The sequence below is a fragment of the Staurois parvus genome, unplaced genomic scaffold (assembly GCF_062004578.1).
Source record: "Staurois parvus isolate SC_StPar_1 unplaced genomic scaffold, SC_StPar_1.0 ptg001435l, whole genome shotgun sequence".
NCBI lineage: Eukaryota > Metazoa > Chordata > Amphibia > Anura > Ranidae > Staurois > Staurois parvus.
The window spans coordinates 402,989-421,943 of NW_028319231.1; the positions used below are offsets into that span (position 1 = coordinate 402,989).

General features: G+C 43.1%; 1 protein-coding gene across 2 annotated transcripts in view; it reads left to right on the forward strand.

The window, feature by feature from the left end:
• Window positions 1-18,955, forward strand: part of LOC149435983 (uncharacterized) — an 89,173-nt gene that overhangs the window by 16,148 nt on the left and 54,070 nt on the right. For both annotated transcript variants that reach the window (XM_089662194.1, XM_089662193.1), the window contains exons 4-7: window positions 4,368-4,415; window positions 8,191-8,469; window positions 15,950-16,240; window positions 17,206-17,280. In XM_089662194.1, coding sequence (XP_089518320.1) covers window positions 4,368-4,415; window positions 8,191-8,469; window positions 15,950-16,240; window positions 17,206-17,280 — 693 coding nt within the window. The remainder of the gene's footprint in view (window positions 1-4,367; window positions 4,416-8,190; window positions 8,470-15,949; window positions 16,241-17,205; window positions 17,281-18,955) is intronic.

An 18,955-nucleotide genomic window follows, 5' to 3' on the forward strand; every position in this document is an offset into this window, starting at 1 on the left:
TCACTGGTAGAAGTTTCTGGAGGACATTGATAGGGAGCATCCATTCATCTGAAGACATTTGTGAGTACAGACCGGTGTGAGAGATCCTAGAGATGGTGGGTTTCTGCCACACTTTTGATGCTTGAGAGTCAGCTGAGCGTACAGTAAAAGGGGGTACCGACTGTTGACCTGAAGAGCTCAGCCCATCTTGTTCTGTGTTAAAAGGAATACAGTGGGGCAAAAAAGTATTTAGTCAGCCACCAATTGTGCAAGTTCTCCCACTTACAAAGATGAGAGAAGCCTGTAATTGGCATCATAGGTAGACCTCAACTATGAGAGACAAAATGAGAAAACAAATCCAGACAATCACATTGGCTGATTTGGAAAGAATTTATTTGCAAATTATGGTGGAAAATAAGTATTTGGTCAATATCAAAAGTTCATCTCAATGCTTTGTTATATATCCTTTGTTGGCAATGACAGAGGTCAGACGTTTCCTGTAAGTCTTCACAAGGTTGGCACACACTGTTGCTGGTATGTTGGCCCATCCTCCATGCAGATCTCCTCTAGAGCAGTGATGTTTCGGGGCTGTCGCTGGGCAACACGCACTTTCAACTCCCTACAAAGGTTTTCTATGGGGATGAGATCTGGAGACTGGCTAGGCCACTCCAGGACCTTGAAATGCTTCTTACGAAGCCACTCCTTCGTTGCCCGGGCGGTATGTTTGGGATTATTGTCATGTTGGAAGATCCAGCCACATTTCATCTTCAATGCCCTTGCTGATGGAAGGAGGTTTGCACTCAAAATCTCACGATACATGGCCCCATTCATTCTGTCCTGTACATTGATCAGTCGTCCTGGTCCCTTTGCGGAGAAACAGCCCCAAAGCATGATGTTGCCACCCCCATGCTTCACAGTAGGTATGGTGTTCTTTGGATGCAACTCAGCATTCTCTCTCCTCCAAACACGACGAGTTTTGTTTCTACCAGACAGTTCTATTTTGGTTTCATCTGGCCATATGACATTCTCCCAATCCTCTTCTGGATCATCCAAATGCTCTCTAGCAAACTTCAGACGGGCCCGGACATGTACTGGCTTAAGCAGGGGGACACGTCTGGCACTGCAGGATCTGAGTCCCTTTGCGGCGTAGTGTGTTACTGATGGTAGCCTTTGTTACGTTGGTCCCAGCTCTCTGCAGGTCATTCACTAGGTCCCCCCGTGTGGTCCTGGGATTTTTGCTCACTGTTCTTGTGATCATTTTGACCCCACGGGGTGAGATCTTGCGTGGAGCCCCAGATCGAGGGAGATTATCAGTGGTCTTGTATGTCTTCCATTTTCTAATTATTGCTCCCACAGTTGATTTGTTCACACAAAGCTGCTTACCTATTGCAGATTCAGTCTTCCCAGCCTGGTGCAGGTCTACAATTTTGTTTCTGGTGTCCCTCGACAACTCTTTGGTCTTCACCATAGTGGAGTTTGGAGTGTGACTGTTTGAGGTTGTGGACAGGTGTCTCTTATACTGATAACAAGTTCAAACAGGTGTCATTGATACAGGTAATGAGTGCAGGACAGAGGAGCCTCTTAAAGAAGAAGGTACAGGTCTGTGAGAGCCAGAAATCTTGCTTGTTTGTAGGTGACCAAATACTTATTTTCCACCATAATTTGCAAATAAATTCTTTCCAAATCAGCCAATGTGATTGTCTGGATTTGTTTTCTCATTTTGTCTCTCATAGTTGAGGTCTACCTATGATGACAATTACAGGCCTCTCTCATATTTGTAAATGGGAGAACTTGCACAATTGGTGGCGGACTAAATACTTTTTTGCCCCACTGTATGCTCAAGTTGCTTAAAGAAAGAAGTTTGTGTCTTTATCTGCTTCAGCTACGCCAAGTCCATTACTGGCTCCTGGCCCCTACAAGGACAGTGCTTACAGTGCTGCAGAAGGAAGTCTAGTATCCTCATCATGTACAAAGCTACTTCTGGAGTATTCCACTCATCCCCATCCAAGTTACCCCTAAACATAAAAACACCATAAGAACTCCCCCAAACTGCTTACTAGGCGAAAGAGTGACTGATGTGGCAGTGCCAGGCCATGCCACTGTGTGATTAGGCCAGATTTTGGAGGAAACAAGCACCTTAATGATCCAGGTGTGTACTTCTTTCCTACCAGAGCTGGGATCAGAGCTCAGAGCCCCCCCCACTTCCTGAGAGGGGCTGGCATGCACCGTACTGTCCAGGTCAGGACAGACCAAGGCCCGAGTAGGGTTGCCACTTCATCCCTTTAAAACTGAACACATATTAATTACCGTATTTTTTGCTGCATAAGACGCACTTTTTTTCCCCTAAAAAATGTGGGAAAATGTCTGTGCGTCTTACAGAGTGAATATGGAGCGGCCGTCCTGGTATTCCCCCCGTTGCCGCCGCCATGCTGGAATACCGGGCCGGCTACTCGGCTCTGTGCAGCAGAACCTGCAGACCTCCAGTAGTCCTACCTGTTCCTCGGACCAGCAGTGTCCTCACCGTATTCTCTCCCCATTGCCGGCAACTTTAGTGTGGGCACCTGGCTGTGACAGCTTGCGGCTTCACAGTCAGGTGCCCACTGCGCATGCACGAGAAGCGCTGCGCTTTGTGAATGGCCCTGTAGTCATCTGGGACCTGTCACATGTGCCAGAAGACTACGGAGAGGGAGGGGGAGGGACAACTCCACGGAAGTGGTAATGGGTACCTGTCAAATTTGGGTACCCGCTCCCCCCTCCTTCACTCTCCAATGTCCACAGACTCTGGTCATCTCCTGTACTATGTTTGCAGTCTCTGGTCATCTCCTGTACTGTCCGCAGTCTCTGGTCATCTCCTGTACTATGTCCGCAGTCTCTGGTCTTCTCCTGTACTATGTCCGCAGTCTCTGGTCATCTCCTGTACTGTGTCCGCAGTCTCTGGTCTTCTCCTGTACTATGTCCGCAGTCTCTGGTCTTCTCCTGTACTATGTCCGCAGTCTCTGGTCATCTCCTGTACTGTGTCCGCAGTCTCTGGTCATCTCCTGTACTGTGTCCGCAGTCTCTGGTCATCTCCTGTACTGTGTCTGCAGTCTCTGGTCATCTCCTGTACTGTGTCCGCAGTCTCTGGTCATCTCCTGTACTGTGTCCGCAGTCTCTGGTCTTCTCCTGTACTATGTCCGCAGTCTCTGGTCATCTCCTGTACTATGTCCGCAGTCTCTGGTCTTCTCCTGTACTATGTCCGCAGTCTCTGGTCATCTCCTGTACTGTGTCTGCAGTCTCTGGTCTTCTCCTGTACTATGTCTGCAGTCTCTGGTCATCTCCTGTACTGTGTCCGCAGTCTCTGGTCATCTCCTGTACTGTGTCCGCAGTCTCTGGTCATCTCCTGTACTGTGTCCACAGTCTCTGGTCATCTCCTGTACTGTGTCCGCAGTCTCTGGTCATCTCCTGTACTGTGTCCGCAGTCTCTGGTCATCTCCTGTACTGTGTCCGCAGTCTCTGGTCATCTCCTGTACTGTGTCCGCAGTCTCTGGTCTTCTCCTGTACTATATCTGCAGTCTATTGGTTCAGAATATTTTTTTTCTTGTTTTCCTCCTCTAATTCCTAGGTGCATCTTATGGAGCGAAAAATACAACACACAGTTTATGGGGCTGATTACGTTTGTAATTAAACTCACCTTATCTCTTATCTGCATTAAATTAGCCTCAGAACCTGTGTAATTAATATGTGTTCGATTTTAAAGGGATGAGGTGGCAACCTTAGGCCCGAACCTGAGAGAGAGGCCATGGGGGACAGAGCAGCTGGGAAGCTGCAAGTAAAGATGCAGAGCCAAGGTGCAGCATCTGTGCATGAACACTGGGACGTGTTTGATGGTCAGGAGGACCAAGAGGTACTAGTCAAGGAGAGCCATGAGGCTGAATGTTATTTTTCGTATCCAGTTAATGGTGAGAACCCTCGCATGAGGAACCTTTTTTGTGAACTTTCGTTTGTTTTAAATAAAAGTGGGCAGAAAAAGCCCTGAAAACTACTTCTGGCGTGGAGTAAACTCGCCGTTTGTTGCTATGAAATGAGCTAAATCACCCCAAACCATCGCATTGTGTTCGTGTGTCTGGCTGTGCTACTAAAAAAAGTGTTTTTATTTTTCTTGATACGTTGCTGTTGGGGAGTTCCCTTCACTTCCTGTCTGGTAACACAATGTCAGCGGGACAGGAAGTGAAAGGAAATCTCTTTAACAGACCCCTAGATAGGACTAATAACCTGAGAGGGGTTCTAAGACTTCCACACCCTATCCAAAACTGAAATGGTTGTTGGCTGGACAAGCACTTTAATATTCTAGTTTTCTTAATGCTGATTGGGTGAACTTTGGATAACTTTCAGCTCTTGTTCCCTTTTAGGACGTTTTAGATTAGAAAGAAAGGACATTGTCAGGACAGAAGATGCAGGTGAGCATTGGCCTACCCTGGGAGACGTACATGCACACAATATTTCCTGCTTGTTTCTTTTATGATTTTTACATTGCATATCACCTTCACACATCGTTTCCCATTTCTGTCATTTATAAATGTTACATTGTATATAATTATTGTTATTATTAGGCTGCTTTCACACTGATCTCTTTTTCTTCTGTTTCTGCATTTTAAAAAGTGGAAGAAAAACACATGAACATTAAATCCTATGGAACTCTTCACACTGGTCGGTTGCGGTTCCATTGCGATTTTCAAAGTTCTGCTTGCTGCATTTTTGGTGCACCTCCCCTTTGAAATGAATGGAAAACGCATAGAAAATGTGTAAAAAATGCACCGCTGCAAAAAAGGCATAAAAAATGCACCTCATTGAAATAAATACAAAGCACATCAAAAACGTACCCGAGCTTGCATTTTTGCTGCATTTTTTTGAGTCACATTTCAGGTGAAAAATGCACTGGAAGAATGTTAAATTGTGGCAAAAATGTTTTTGCAAGGAGAAGTGTGAAAAGAGCCCTATTATTATCAGTGGTGTATTTAGGTTATGTGCTGCCATAGGAAACACAAAAATTGGTGTCCCCCCCGCAGAAAAAGCACCCCTGCCCTCCACCCGAGCCTTCCACTACCACTGTCCCCATATACCAGCCACCATCCCCCATGGCAAGAGAGAGAAAGACACTCACCTTCACAGCTCCGGACATCCCCGGGAACGAGAATCGGGCTGTTCATACACCGTCATGAAACCCACAGCATCTCTCGGAACCCACCAGGTCCCCATGCCATGTGTGTCCCTACTTCCAAGGGGCAGTGCTGCCCCCCCCCCGAAAAATGCCACCCTAGGCAAATGCCATGTTTGTCTTGTGGTAAATACACCCCTGATTATTATTAATCAGGATTCAAACAGTGTCTTCAGTTTGCACAGCACATTACAAAGTAAAGGGAGAAAGTGCAATAAAATTCAATACATGGGGGTTCGAAGGCCCTTGGAACAATCCGGAACCTCCCGCTCATACTGACCTCATTGCTATCCTTATCAGGGCTTACTTGACTTAATTATTCTGGTCAGGTCTCAAATATTTTATGTTTTTTTTAGTCTTTTTAAAGGGCATGTCAAGGAACAGTCTATCTGTGGAATACATGCGTGTTTTCTTATATCACAAAGCTGTATATAACCGCATTCAAATATGCATGTTGGCATTCACTAAAAAACACCACTAAAATACTGCATATAGTCATGTGGTGTAATGTAATGAGTCATCAGCTGTCAGTGGGTTCCCTGTTGACTGCTGCATGTACAAAAAAATTGCCAGCAATTAAAAATTAAGAAAAAAATATGGCGTAGGGTCCCCCCCCACCCAATGCATACCAAGCCCTTCAGGTCTGATATGGATTTTGGAGGGGACCCCATGCCATTATTTTTTTTATTTTGGCGTGGTATGGATTGAGGGGGGGGACCTCACGCCGTTTTTTTTCAAAATTTTTAATTGCTGACAATTCTTTTTTTTTACATTCAGCTGTCAGTGGGGAACCCCATTGACAGATGATGACTCATAGGTTGTTAAGGATGCGGCGGCCGCCCACTCCATAACAACCATGACAGTTACTGGTTGTTAAGGACACTGGTGGCCACCTTCTCCTTAACAACCAATACATACCTCATGCCTCAACACCACCTAATTACCACATGCATTTCATTAACTCCACTTGTTTGCCTCCTCCCCACTCCACTGCCACATTTGGCACTTTTCGGAAAGGGGGGGTGGGGGAGTGGATACCTGGTTTCTACAGGTACCTGCTCCCACTTCCGACTCAGTTTGCCGGGGCGAACTGAGTTGGAAGTTCAACCCCCTCCTTCCACCTGAAGTCTTCTGGGACACTTAACAGGTCCTAAAATACCGCATACGAGCAACAGTGAATTGACATTTTCAATACTGCATGTGAAAAGTGGTCATGTGACTGACATGACGCATGTGATAACTTTTAGTAACGTCCCCAGTATGTAAAAAAATCCAAACTATTAAATAATTTTTTATTAAATTTTTAACTTAATTTTTTTCCTCTTTTTTTATATTTCTGTTATTAGAGTAGTTCAGTGTCACCATAGTGAATGGTTTAAGATTCATGATAGCTTACTTACTGTTGACATGCTGTGATTGGCTACAGCTAATCAAATAGTACAGGTAGCCAGGTACCATGTGATAGCTGTGAGCCAATCACAGCTTTACAACACTAATCAAACAGTCATGAATTGAAACCATTCATGACTGTTTTGTTTACACTGTATCATGTGATTTCTATAACCAATCATAGCGATCATATGATATCCGGTTACTGGTCACCAGCAACAGCAATCCTCCTGTGTCCGGTGGACACAGCGGTCACGGGAGTGGCATGCTGCGTGCCCCTAACCTGGAGCAGGCTGGATCACAAACATGTATGATCCAGCCTGCTTGTGCCACCCTCCTGCAGTAAAATTACTGTGGGTGGGCGATACCTGGTTGAGAATCAAATCCGTAAGCGATTGGAAGCCATTTGCAGAGTACTGGTCTCTCTTGCTAGTAGGACCTGCTCTGCACCTCTGCAACTTTGTCAAACCATGTCCCATTGATTGTTTGCTAGAATCCTTTGTTTATCTCTCCCGAATGTGTCTCAAGTCAGTGCATATGAGTAGAGCAATTTTCCGAAAGTGCTAGACTCCAGAACCTTTGGGCAAGAAGTGTTTGATCCATGTGGATTTCAAGGGAAAACGTCAGGATCTCAGGCAGTGGTGGGTGATGAACGTCAATCATAAAGGAGGAACCAGAAGTCTCACTGCGACAAGAGAGGTAGAGCAAATCCTTTCCTGGGCAGATTTTCACATTTGGAATGTAGATAACCGGCAGACACATTTTCTCAGCTGGCAGTACCTAAATTTCTAGCAGATGATTCATGAGGATTGCCATTTGGTGTTTACTAATGATAGGTGAATCTGCTTGGTTTCTATTCACCGAGGATTCATCAAAAATTGTTTAAAAATCAACAAACCACATTTTAGAGGCCAATCCTATGGAAGTCTTCCTTGTTAAACTCTATTTTGAGGGTGAGTCAGTCTCCTGTAAAAAAGGCATGGGAAGCTGGGTACTGTCACAGGGGATATGCAAAAACATTTTTTTTAAATACTGTACTGTGGGAGATAATCAAAGATAGTGCTGATTACAAACTCCATCCCTAAGATTGAGGCCCAGAACTGCCTAGAGCAGTTGCTATCTATCTCCTCTATCAGGCGTTCCTTAATGGACCCCAAGAAAAAGTATAATTTTTTTTAGTTTTGTTACACCTCTCCAACCTTTGACTTCTTGGTAACCTAAAACAAGGGAAGGTGGGAGGGTAAAACCTAAACAACCCCTAGCTCTTCTCAGCCCATCTGACTTTCAACCATCATTCAGGTAAGACATACACTTTCCTCAATAAACTGTTAAGCCTTCTTTGACCTGTTCCTCCCCTTCGCCATAAAAACCCTCCATCCATTTTGTTCTTCTCCAGATTCTCACTTTTTCTCTGTGTCTGGGAGGCTTCAAAACCTAGGAGGAGACTGCATGCAATCCTCCAAGTCACATGTTTAGGAATCCCAAAATGGCCAATCAATTGGCCAATAAGGCAATGCCAGTGAAAATCAAGAACTCTGGAGTGGTCAGTTTTGTTTAAGGAGCCAAATACAAAATAAAAAAATATGGAATGGATTTATAACTATATTATTTGTTTTTTTACCTTGTAGCCAGAATGCATTTTCTGAATAAATATAAAGAAAAACTTATGAAGAACATAATAATGGTGGATCCAGTGCTGGATGATCTCCAGGATCAGCAGCTGCTCACACAGAGACAGCACAAAAGCTTAATGAAAAAGGCAACATCGCTGGAGAAGATGAGATCCCTCTTGGATACAGTGAGGACCTGGAGCTATCCCAACAAAGAACAAGTGTACAAGGCTCTGAAAAAATACAGCTATGGAATAATAAGGGACTTGGTAACACAGGAGGACAGATTCTTCAACTGTAAGTCTGTGTGATACTTTGCTTAATACATTGAGGCAATTCTGGATTCAACCAGAGTAGCAGAGAGGACCTTACAAGTCTTTCTCTGCTCCACTCCACAAACACCTTGTAATAAGTCAGTTATGAGCAGAGTGATGTGAGCTCTGGGGTATTAGTCAGCTTACTTGACTAGTGCACCCGAGATAGGTTCATCCAGACCCCACTACACCACCGTTACCCTTTACCCTTCCATACCAATCCCCTTTACTTACTATACTTACAGAAAACACAACACCAATTTTGGAGTAAAATGGCCAGCACGGCCTTTTATTAACAAATCAAGTTTAAACACATCAACCATTCCTTATAACTAGAGATGAGCGAATCGAACTAGGCGAACCGGAATTCGAGTCGAATTTCAGGAAATATTCGATTCGTGTCGAAACCGAAATTTTGCCTACTTCGGGTGCGCGAATCGAACATTTCCCGATCAGCCGGCAAAAGTGTCCCTGCAGTGAGCTCCGCTATTTCTGACAGTTCTCTGACAGAAGGAACACATGTTTAGCGGTTGAAACATTGTATCTATTAGTTTACATTTAGGATACAGATGTTTCAACCACTGTACATGTGAAGAAGTTGTGAGAGAACTGTCAGAAATAGAGGAACTCTGCACATACACTTTTTGCCGGCTTGGAATTATTCTTCTTTTCATCCTACTTCTTCTTCTTCTTCATCCTCAGAAGAAGAGGATGAGGATGAGGATGAAGAAGAAGAAGAAGAAGAAGAAGAAGAAGAAGTAGGATGAAAAGAAGAATAATTCCAAGCCGGCAAAAAGTGTATGTGCAGAGTTCCTCTATTTCTGACAGTTCTCTCACAGCTTCTTCACATGTACAGCGGTTGAAACATCTGTATCCTAAATGGAAACTAATAGATACAATTTGTATCTATTAGTTTCCATTTAGGATACAGATATTTCAACCGCTGTACATGTGAAGAAGCTGTGAGAGAACTGTCAGAAATAGAGGAACTCTGCACATACACTTTTTGCCGGCATGGAATTATTCTTCTTTTCATTATACTTCTTCTTCTTCTTCTTCTTCTTCTTCTTCTTCTTCTTCTTCCTCATCCTCATCTTCTGAGGATGAGGATGAAGAAGAAGAAGAAGAAGAAGTAGGATGAAAAGAAGAATAATTCCAAGCCGGCAAAAAGTGTATGTGCAGAGTTCCTCTATTCTGCAGATACACTTAGAGGAGCTCTGCAGATACACTTAGAGGAGCTCTGCACATACACTTTTTGCCGGCTTGGAATTAATCTTATTTTCATCCTACTTCTTCTTCTTCTTCTTCTTCTTCATCCTCATCCTCATCCTCAGAAGAAGAAGAGGATGAGGATGAGGATGAAGAAGAAGAAGAAGAAGTAGGATGAAAATAAGAATAATTCCAAACCGGAAAAAAGTGTATGTGCAGAGCTCCTCTAAGTGTATCTGCAGAGCTCCTCTAAGTGTATCTGCAGAATAGAGGAACTCTGCACATACACTTTTTGCCGGAAACCGCTGTATGGAGTGAATGTCCCAGAACTGTCAGAAATAGACTATTTATGACAGTTCTGGGACATTCACTGCATACAGCTGTTTTAACCGCTGTATGGAGGGAATGTCATGGAACTGTCAGAAATAGACTATTAATGACAGTTGTGGGACTGTCCTTCCATACAGCGGTTGAAACATTGTATGTATTTGTTTCCATAAATGGATCCATTTATGGAAACAAATACATACAATGTTTCAACCGCTGTATGGAAGGACAGTCCCACAACTGTCATTAATAGTCTATTTCTGACAGTTCCATGACATTCCCTCCATACAGCGGTTAAAACAGCTGTATGGAGTGAATGTCCCAGATCTATCAGAAATAGACTATTTATGACAGTTCTGGGACATTCACTGCATACAGCTGTTTTAACCGCTGTATGGAGGGAATGTCATGGAACTGTCAGAAATAGACTATTAATGACAGTTGTGGGACTGTCCTTCCATACAGCGGTTGAAACATTGTATGTATTTGTTTCCATAAATGGATCCATTTATGGAAACAAATACATACAATGTTTCAACCGCTGTATGGAAGGACAGTCCCACAACTGTCATTAATAGTCTATTTCTGACAGTTCCATGACATTCCCTCCATACAGCGGTTAAAACAGCTGTATGGAGTGAATGTCCCAGATCTGTCAGAAATAGACTATTTATGACAGTTCTGGGACATTCACTGCATACAGCTGTTTTAACCGCTGTATGGAGGGAATGTCATGGAACTGTCAGAAATAGACTATTAATGACAGTTGTGGGACTGTCCTTCCATACAGCGGTTGAAACATTGTATGTATTTGTTTCCATAAATGGATCCATTTATGGAAACAAATACATACAATGTTTCAACCGCTGCATGGAAGGACAGTCCCAGAACTGTCATTAATAGTCTATTTCTGACAGTTCCATGACATTCCCTCCATACAGCGGTTAAAACAGCTGTATGGAGTGAATGTCCCAGATCTGTCAGAAATAGACTATTTATGACAGTTCTGGGACATTCACTGCATACAGCTGTTTTAACCGCTGTATGGAGGGAATGTCATGGAACTGTCAGAAATAGACTATTAATGACAGTTCTGGGACTGTCCTTCAATGCAGCGGTTGAAACATTGTATGTATTTGTTTCCATAAATGGATCCATTTATGGAAACAAATACATACAATGTTTCAACCGCTGTATGGAAGGACAGTCCCACAACTGTCATTAATAGTCTATTTCTGACAGTTCCATGACATTCCCTCCATACAGCGGTTAAAACAGCTGTATGGAGTGAATGTCCCAGATCTGTCAGAAATAGACTATTTATGACAGTTCTGGGACATTCACTGCATACAGCTGTTTTAACCGCTGTATGGAGGGAATGTCATGGAACTGTCAGAAATAGACTATTAATGACAGTTGTGGGACTGTCCTTCCATGCAGCGGTTGAAACATTGTATGTATTTGTTTCCATAAATGGATCCATTTATGGAAACAAATACATACAATGTTTCAACCGCTGCATGGAAGGACAGTCCCAGAACTGTCATTAATAGTCTATTTCTGACAGTTCTATGACATTCCCTCCATACAGCGGTTGAAACCGCTGTATGGAGTGAATGTCCCAGAACTGTCAGAAATAGACAGAAACTGTCACAGAACTGTCCTTCTTCTCATCCTTCTCCTTCTTCTCATCCTTCTTCTCATCCTTCTTCTCATCCTTCTCCTTCTTCTCATCCTTCTCCTTCTTCTCATCCTTCTCCTTCTGCTCATCCTTCTTCTCATCCTTCTCCTTCTTCTCATCCTTCTCCTTCTCCTTCTTCTCATCCTTCTCCTTCTCCTTCTTCTCATCCTTCTTCTTCTGCTTCTCCTTCTCCTTCTTCTCATCCTTCTCCTTCTTCTCATCCTTCTCCTTCTTCTCATCCTTCTCCTTCTCCTTCTTCTCATCCTTCTCCTTCTCCTTCTCATCCTTCTCCTTCTTCTCATCCTTCTCCTTCTCCTTCTTCTCATCCTTTTTCTTCTCATCCTTCTCCTTCTCCTTCTTCTCATCCTTCTCCTTCTTCTCATCCTTCTCCTTCTTCTCATCCTTCTCCTTCTTCTCATCATTCTCCTTCTTCTCATCCTTCTCCTTCTTCTCATCCTTCTTCTTCTCATCCTTCTCCTCCTTCTTCTCATCCTTCTTCTCATCCTTCTTCTTCTCATCCTTCTCCTTCTTCTCATCCTTCTCCTTCTCCTTCTTCTCATCCTTCTCCTTCTTCTCATCCTTCTCCTTCTTCTCATCCTTCTCCTTCTCCTTCTTCTCTTCCTTCTCCTTCTTATCATCCTTCTCCTTCTTCTCATCATTCTCCTTCTTCTCATCCTTCTCCTTCTTCTCATCCTTCTTCTTCTCATCCTTTTCCTTCTTCTCATCCTTCTTCTTCTCATCCTTCTCCTTCTTCTCATCCTTCTTCTTCTCATCCTTCTCTTTCTTCTCATCCTTCTCCTTCTCCTTCTTCTCATCCTTCTCCTTCTCCTTCTTCTCATCCTTCTCCTTCTTCTCATCCTTCTTCTTCTCATCCTTCTCCTTCTCATCCTTCTCCTTCTTCTCATCCTTCTCCTTCTCCTTCTTCTCATCCTTCTCCTTCTCCTTCTTCTCATCCTTCTCCTTCTCCTTCTCCTTCTTCTCATCCTTCTCCTTCTTCTCATCCTTCTCCTTCTTCTCATCCTTCTCCTTCTCCTTCTTCTCATCCTTCTCCTTCTCCTTCTTCTCATCCTTCTCCTTCTCCTTCTCCTTCCTCATCTCCAAGGGCATTTAAATTAAAGGTACAGTGTTCTGCACTAATTTAAAGGCTCTCTGAAGCCTAGAAACCCTTTAAATAAGTCATCTTCGTAGCGGAGAAATTCGCATCGAATCGAATTTCACACTGGAATTCGCCGAATCAGCCGAATCGAATTTTTCATTTCTTCGCTCATCTCTACTTATAACAGAAAACATAAAGAGTTGTCGTTGGTCTTTGAAGGCACCCCCAAAACGATCCGAAATGCACCTGCGGACAACCATATTCCACTAGGCCTCCAGCCGCAACCAACCAGCTCGGAGACAACCATACCGTCCGCAGTGCAGCACCACCACCTTCCAGTTAAACCTCGGTTAACTGGGAATGTTCCCGGGCACACCATACCAACGATGGGTCCCACACCATTTTGTACCTCCAAGATAAGAACCGCCTCCAAAGACCAACCACCGCCCAGGAACCAAATTAACCCCCCCCCCCCAGGAGGAACACAACATTCACCAAACAGGGCGGGCGGGAGGGAAGCTCCCACGTCCAGCTCCCAACTGACGCCCCTCCCCAGAACACCCCACCCTAAAGTGCAGGAGACCCCACCTACACTCTCCTCTACCAACCAGATCCCCCAGCTATCCTTTACCAACTCTAAACAATCATTAACCCTCACACGTCTTTCTTCCCACTCTGGGCCTAGTCATGCCTGCCCTGCGCTAATTCTTTTCTTCTTTTATCGCTGCGGGCATTTCTTTATATAGGTCTTTTAAAGGATAAGTTCACTTTTTTACAAAAAATAATAAATGCACATTTTTTTGCAGGTAACGGTTTGGCCGCAGGAGCATGTAAAGCATTGCACCAGTTAAGTTCACCTTTACCAAAAAGCTGCCTTTGCAGGTAAGGGATATCTGTAGATACAAACAAACTGTTCAGCTTTGACCAAAGTTAAGTAATACCCTCGCTGTAGATATGGGCCATTCTAACCTGATTGAAAAACTCCCAGGGATATGTCATCCCATTCTGCCTTTTTGCTAGGACATTTATACGACATTCCCAGAATGATTCAACCCGCATAGTACAGACATGATCTACCTGCGCTATCTCCCTACCCAGGGGCGTACTGACCATTTGGAAACTCGGGCACTGCCCGAGGGCCCGGGGTCAGTAGGGGGCCCCATGAGATGCCCCTGGTACCTTTTTCATAGGCTTTTTTGGATTTTGGGCAAGGACACAGGGGCCCATGATCCCCTATTGCCCGGGGGGCCCATGAGTTGTCAGTCCGCCCCTGTCCCTACCCCAAGTGACCCCAAAAAACAAAGTGACTGCAGACACCTAACTATATTCCAAAATAATGAAAAAATAATTATAAGCGTGACAGGGTGCTGCGCTACTTAGTGAATGATAAGTGAAAAAATTAATGACATAAGCTCAATGTAAATATGGCCCTCATCCAAGTGTGAACATAACACATAAATACATCTAAATGGTGCAAAAAATGCCAAGTGACAGTACCGGCTGCAGAAAAAAGGCTATAAAGTACTGGTGACACAAGTAAATAAATCAATATTGCTGATGTATAAAGAAGTGACTCAGTCCCAAATGATCAATCAAAAATAATTGATGAGTGACTCAATCCAAAAAAATCAAAAAGTGTCTCAGTCCCAAAAATATATATAAATAAGACAGTCCGAAAAATTCAGAAAAAAACACAGTAAATCTTCAGTGATTTCCAATAAATCGGTCCTCGATGCAATCAAAGAGCAAAAGGTCATCTCCAATGGCACCTACAAACACTCACAAGCATGCTCCAGAAATTGCCACAGACCTCTGTCATCCCCAATGACTTCAATAAAATTTGAATGCGCATATAATAATTGATAAATTGGGGTTCCTCCACTCCCCTAGTCATCCACCATTTTAGAACCACTGGGTATCCCCCTTCTTTATTCTTAATCTCCAGCTGGGTGGAGAAACCGATCACTTTAAGGGTCACTTGGGATCAAGTTCAGTTAAGATTTGACAGAAAAACCTGGATACTCACAGGCATACTCTTTCTTCCCCGTCACAGCAGCTCTGCTGCAATGGAGGAGATAGAAGACCACACATCTTTGGGTGTTGAGAGTTTGCTCCTGTCATGGTGGGAGTGAGCGGTAATGGCTGGGAGTGTCTTAGCAACATCCTAACAACAAGGCAGAATGGGATGATGCTATCTCTGGGAGTTTGTTCTGCCCAGTCTTCAGGAGGTATGTAAATGGCCTACACCTATAACAAGGACATTACTGAACTTTACTCAAAGATTAATAGTCTGTTTTTATCGACAGACACAACTTATCTGAATAGTATGGTAAAGGTGAACCAACCCTTTAAGTGTGGCTCATAACATCACCACAAATAATATTTAGTGCCTTAACAATACAGAAAATTTTCAGAGATGGTGAAAATTATACCGGTAATGGTCAGATGGATAGTGTATGGTCAGAGGCTGCAGAGACACTACAGGAGATGTAGAGGCTAAAGATGTGCTGCAGATGACAGAGATTGGGGCAATTTACATGAGGCTTCTAGTGATCATTGCCGGTACAGAACCTTCACAAATCAGTGCTCTATATATTATAAGTTACTGCCCCCATTTCTGATATTTGTTTCAGCAATATACATTATAAAAGGGGAAAACAGAAAATGAAGAAGACAGTGTAAAAAATGGTAAAGTGATGTGGTAGGGAAATAAACCAATTCATTTAACTAGCAGAACCTGTTTTATTTTTCCTTTACTGACCCTGAATAGGAACCCAGGAGAAAACTCTTACTATTGATTGCAAACCTTTGGGCAATTGAAACCTGAGGGCTGTACAAGTACCAAATGGCTGTGGGTTGGACACCAGGGCTGTACCATTGCTTTGGTTGAATGCAAATGCTAATGTTTTGAGCAGTTTAGGAAAACCAAACTTAGCTACAGCTAAAAGTGGAAAGGTAATAACATAGTTTTGTGGGGGTTTTTGCAGACCTAAAGGTAGGTCCATTTTGAATGATTCATGGGAACCTCTAAAAAGGGTGGAATAAATGTCTTCTATGATACCCAGAATGTTCAGATGTTCCTTTGTAATTGGTAACAATTACAGTGTGTGGCAATAAAAAAGCCTCTAACATATTATCTCTTTCAATCAGTTGCAGATTCTCAGATAAATTTAAGAAATCACTTTTTGGACAGAAACCAGAAGGAACTCACAGGAAAAATAAGAAATGTAGATCCAGTTCTGCGGGATCTGTTGGATCAGCGCCTGCTGACAGAACAACAATATACCAAATTGAGAGAGAAGTCATCCTCAGAGGAAAAGATGAGCTCGCTCTGTGATATGATTCATAATTGGAGTTATACTAACAAGGATAAAGTGTACAACATACTGAGAAGACACAACTACAAGGAAATACGAGCCCTGGAGCTATCATATGTCCCCTGTAAGTGTCTCTTGACTATGAGGGAGGAGGTTGGGGCAGAATCTGTCATTAAAAAATAGATATTTTTATTTTATTAATGATTGAATAAACGATTTGCGAGGATTATGGAAATGGGTCAGAATGTTAGATTTTTACATTTAAAAATTCTTAAACCTTAAAGAACAAATCCAGGCATGGCTATATTATTCATAGGTATGTTGGTCCAGCTTTGACCAATGTAACTATGAATATACAGAACCTTACCTGGCTGATGCCATTGGGAGCTGGAAGTCACCAAAATAGACATCACTACTACAGTGATCCCAACTAGCTTCCTGGACCCGTGCTGAATGGCTGCCCTGCTGCATTGTGGACATGGGACATCAGCTTCTCGGCACGGGTGCCATTCAGAGATGCTTTGCATGTTCAGAATCAATGACAACATACGCTGATTAGATGAGGTGGAGAGTAGTGGGGGGGAGCACTCCCCAATCAGAGAACACTTTGCATTCATGCTGAAAATGCAAAACATTCTCTAAAAGGCACCAGTGCTGAGAGGCCAACCCCCTGTGTTTTCACTGCCATAGGGCAGCCATGAACCCAGAATCTATTGGAGGTCACTGGAGTAGAGGTGTAGTAGAGGTGTAGTAGTTGTGTCTACTTCAGTGATTTCTAGCTTCCAGGGGCATCAGCCAGGTATGGTATATACATAGTAGCAGTGTTCTGATGAGGTGGTTTGGGTCGAAACGTGCTGTTTTGAAAAAAAAAGTACCTTTTTTTCAGAGCACACCACCACTATGCAGTGCAATGAACTTCATAGCAAACCATGAAAATGACCTTGTCTCTGCGCTGGCACTGCAATGAACAAGACCCAATGCAAATGATGGGAACAGGTCCTCAAACAAAGTTTGTTTGCAAAAATGAGGGATTTTATTTTACTGAAGTGGACTAAACTTTATTTATTTTTTTACTTTTCACACACATAGCTCTCGTCCATGGGGACTTATCTGATGTTTCCCCACCGGACTATCTGTACAGATATGGACTTCCCAGGCCACAAGGTATGTGAATAGAAATCACACTTATTTGATGGTTGTCATCTATTTTCCTTAGATCACTCCTTCCCAAAAATGTCTACAATTCTTCACAGTGTGCCACTAAAACACTCAAACAACCCACCTACATTACCTGTATCTAGTCTGGACATTGTCTTCTCAAAACTGTCCCATGATGCTCCACGTGTAATCTGTCACTGATATGTGACACAAGATGTATCTCCATAGAGCCCATCATTGTCCCACCAAAGTGAGGGTGAGATCTCACCAGAGGTGGGAGGGCATCAACTGCGGCTCCATATGCCTTTTTATCCCATAGACTTCATTCAACAGATTGCAACATTTCAAGGCCATGCAGAGTTCCTCCATCATGCTTTGTGCATCAATGAAGGACCCCTTGTGTGGCTCCAGAAGACTGAACATTGGTGGATGACTGCTGTGCATACGGATAAAGCTTCAGTTGATGGTGTTTACACCATCATTACATTTAGCTTCAGTTGATGGTGTTCTGAAAACATACATGTTGTCATGTGAATGTAAACAGAACCATACATAAAGAACCTAACTATCCAAGCACATTTGGATAAAATGACTGAAAACACAGGTTGGGAATGTTTATATGATCCTAATGAAAGCCAGCAGTACCGTGTCACTAGATGATTCGCACCGACTTGAGATGGAGACTAGTGAGACAGGGGAGCCCTCAATGGTGTTGCTTTGTTGCATCATCATACATAGTTATGGTTCTTCCATTCTTAGGCTAGGTTCACATCTGTGCGATGCCACAATGCCACAATGCATGCATCTCATTTTTCAAGCGCACAACACTGTCAATAATTCCAAATGGCATCCCAACGCACCTCGCAAATGGGCGCGTAAAACAAAATACAGTAAGTCCCCTACTTACAAACAATTTCCGCTCCGGGTCTACGTTCGTAAGTCCAATTTGTTCGTAAGTCCAACAAAGTGAGGTTTATAATACTTTTTCACACAAATAATGCATAAAAACAAACAAAAATACTGTAAAGAAAAGATGTTTAATCTTACAGTACCCTGAAATGTACAGAAGTGCAGTACAACCGCCGGCATACCGGGGCTGGCATGGAGGATCAGACAAGACTGCTTCTGTTATACTTGCTTCCAGACATCCTGGGCCTGAAATCAGCACTGTACTACTCTACACCGACAATGTCCGGCAGACACGTGAGCTACTTTGGTGATTTGACATGTGTATACATGTTTGCATCTTTGAAAGTTTGCCACGTGAAGGTTCACAAGTAGGGAACTTACTGTAACATGTGTTTAGGTGCACCGCTTGTACTTTTCTTGTGCAATTTTTGCATGTAGAGCGAAGGGGCCTATTAAAATGAATGGACTGATCTAAATGCGACACACAAATACACATGCCTGCCATCATACTTGCATAGATGTGAATGGAGCCTTATATACAGTGCCTTGAAGAAGTATTCATATTCTAATTTTCCACATTTTTTCATGTTAAAACCAAAAACATACATTTATTTTATTAGGATTTTATGTATGTCCCTTTTCTAGGGATCACGTGTAATAAGAGAATCTGATCTGTTGTAGATCTATTTTTCCATAAAGCCCATTCTAGTATTGCTTTTTATCTCACGCCATTATTGTACATGGGACATTATACTGTATATACTTTCATGTT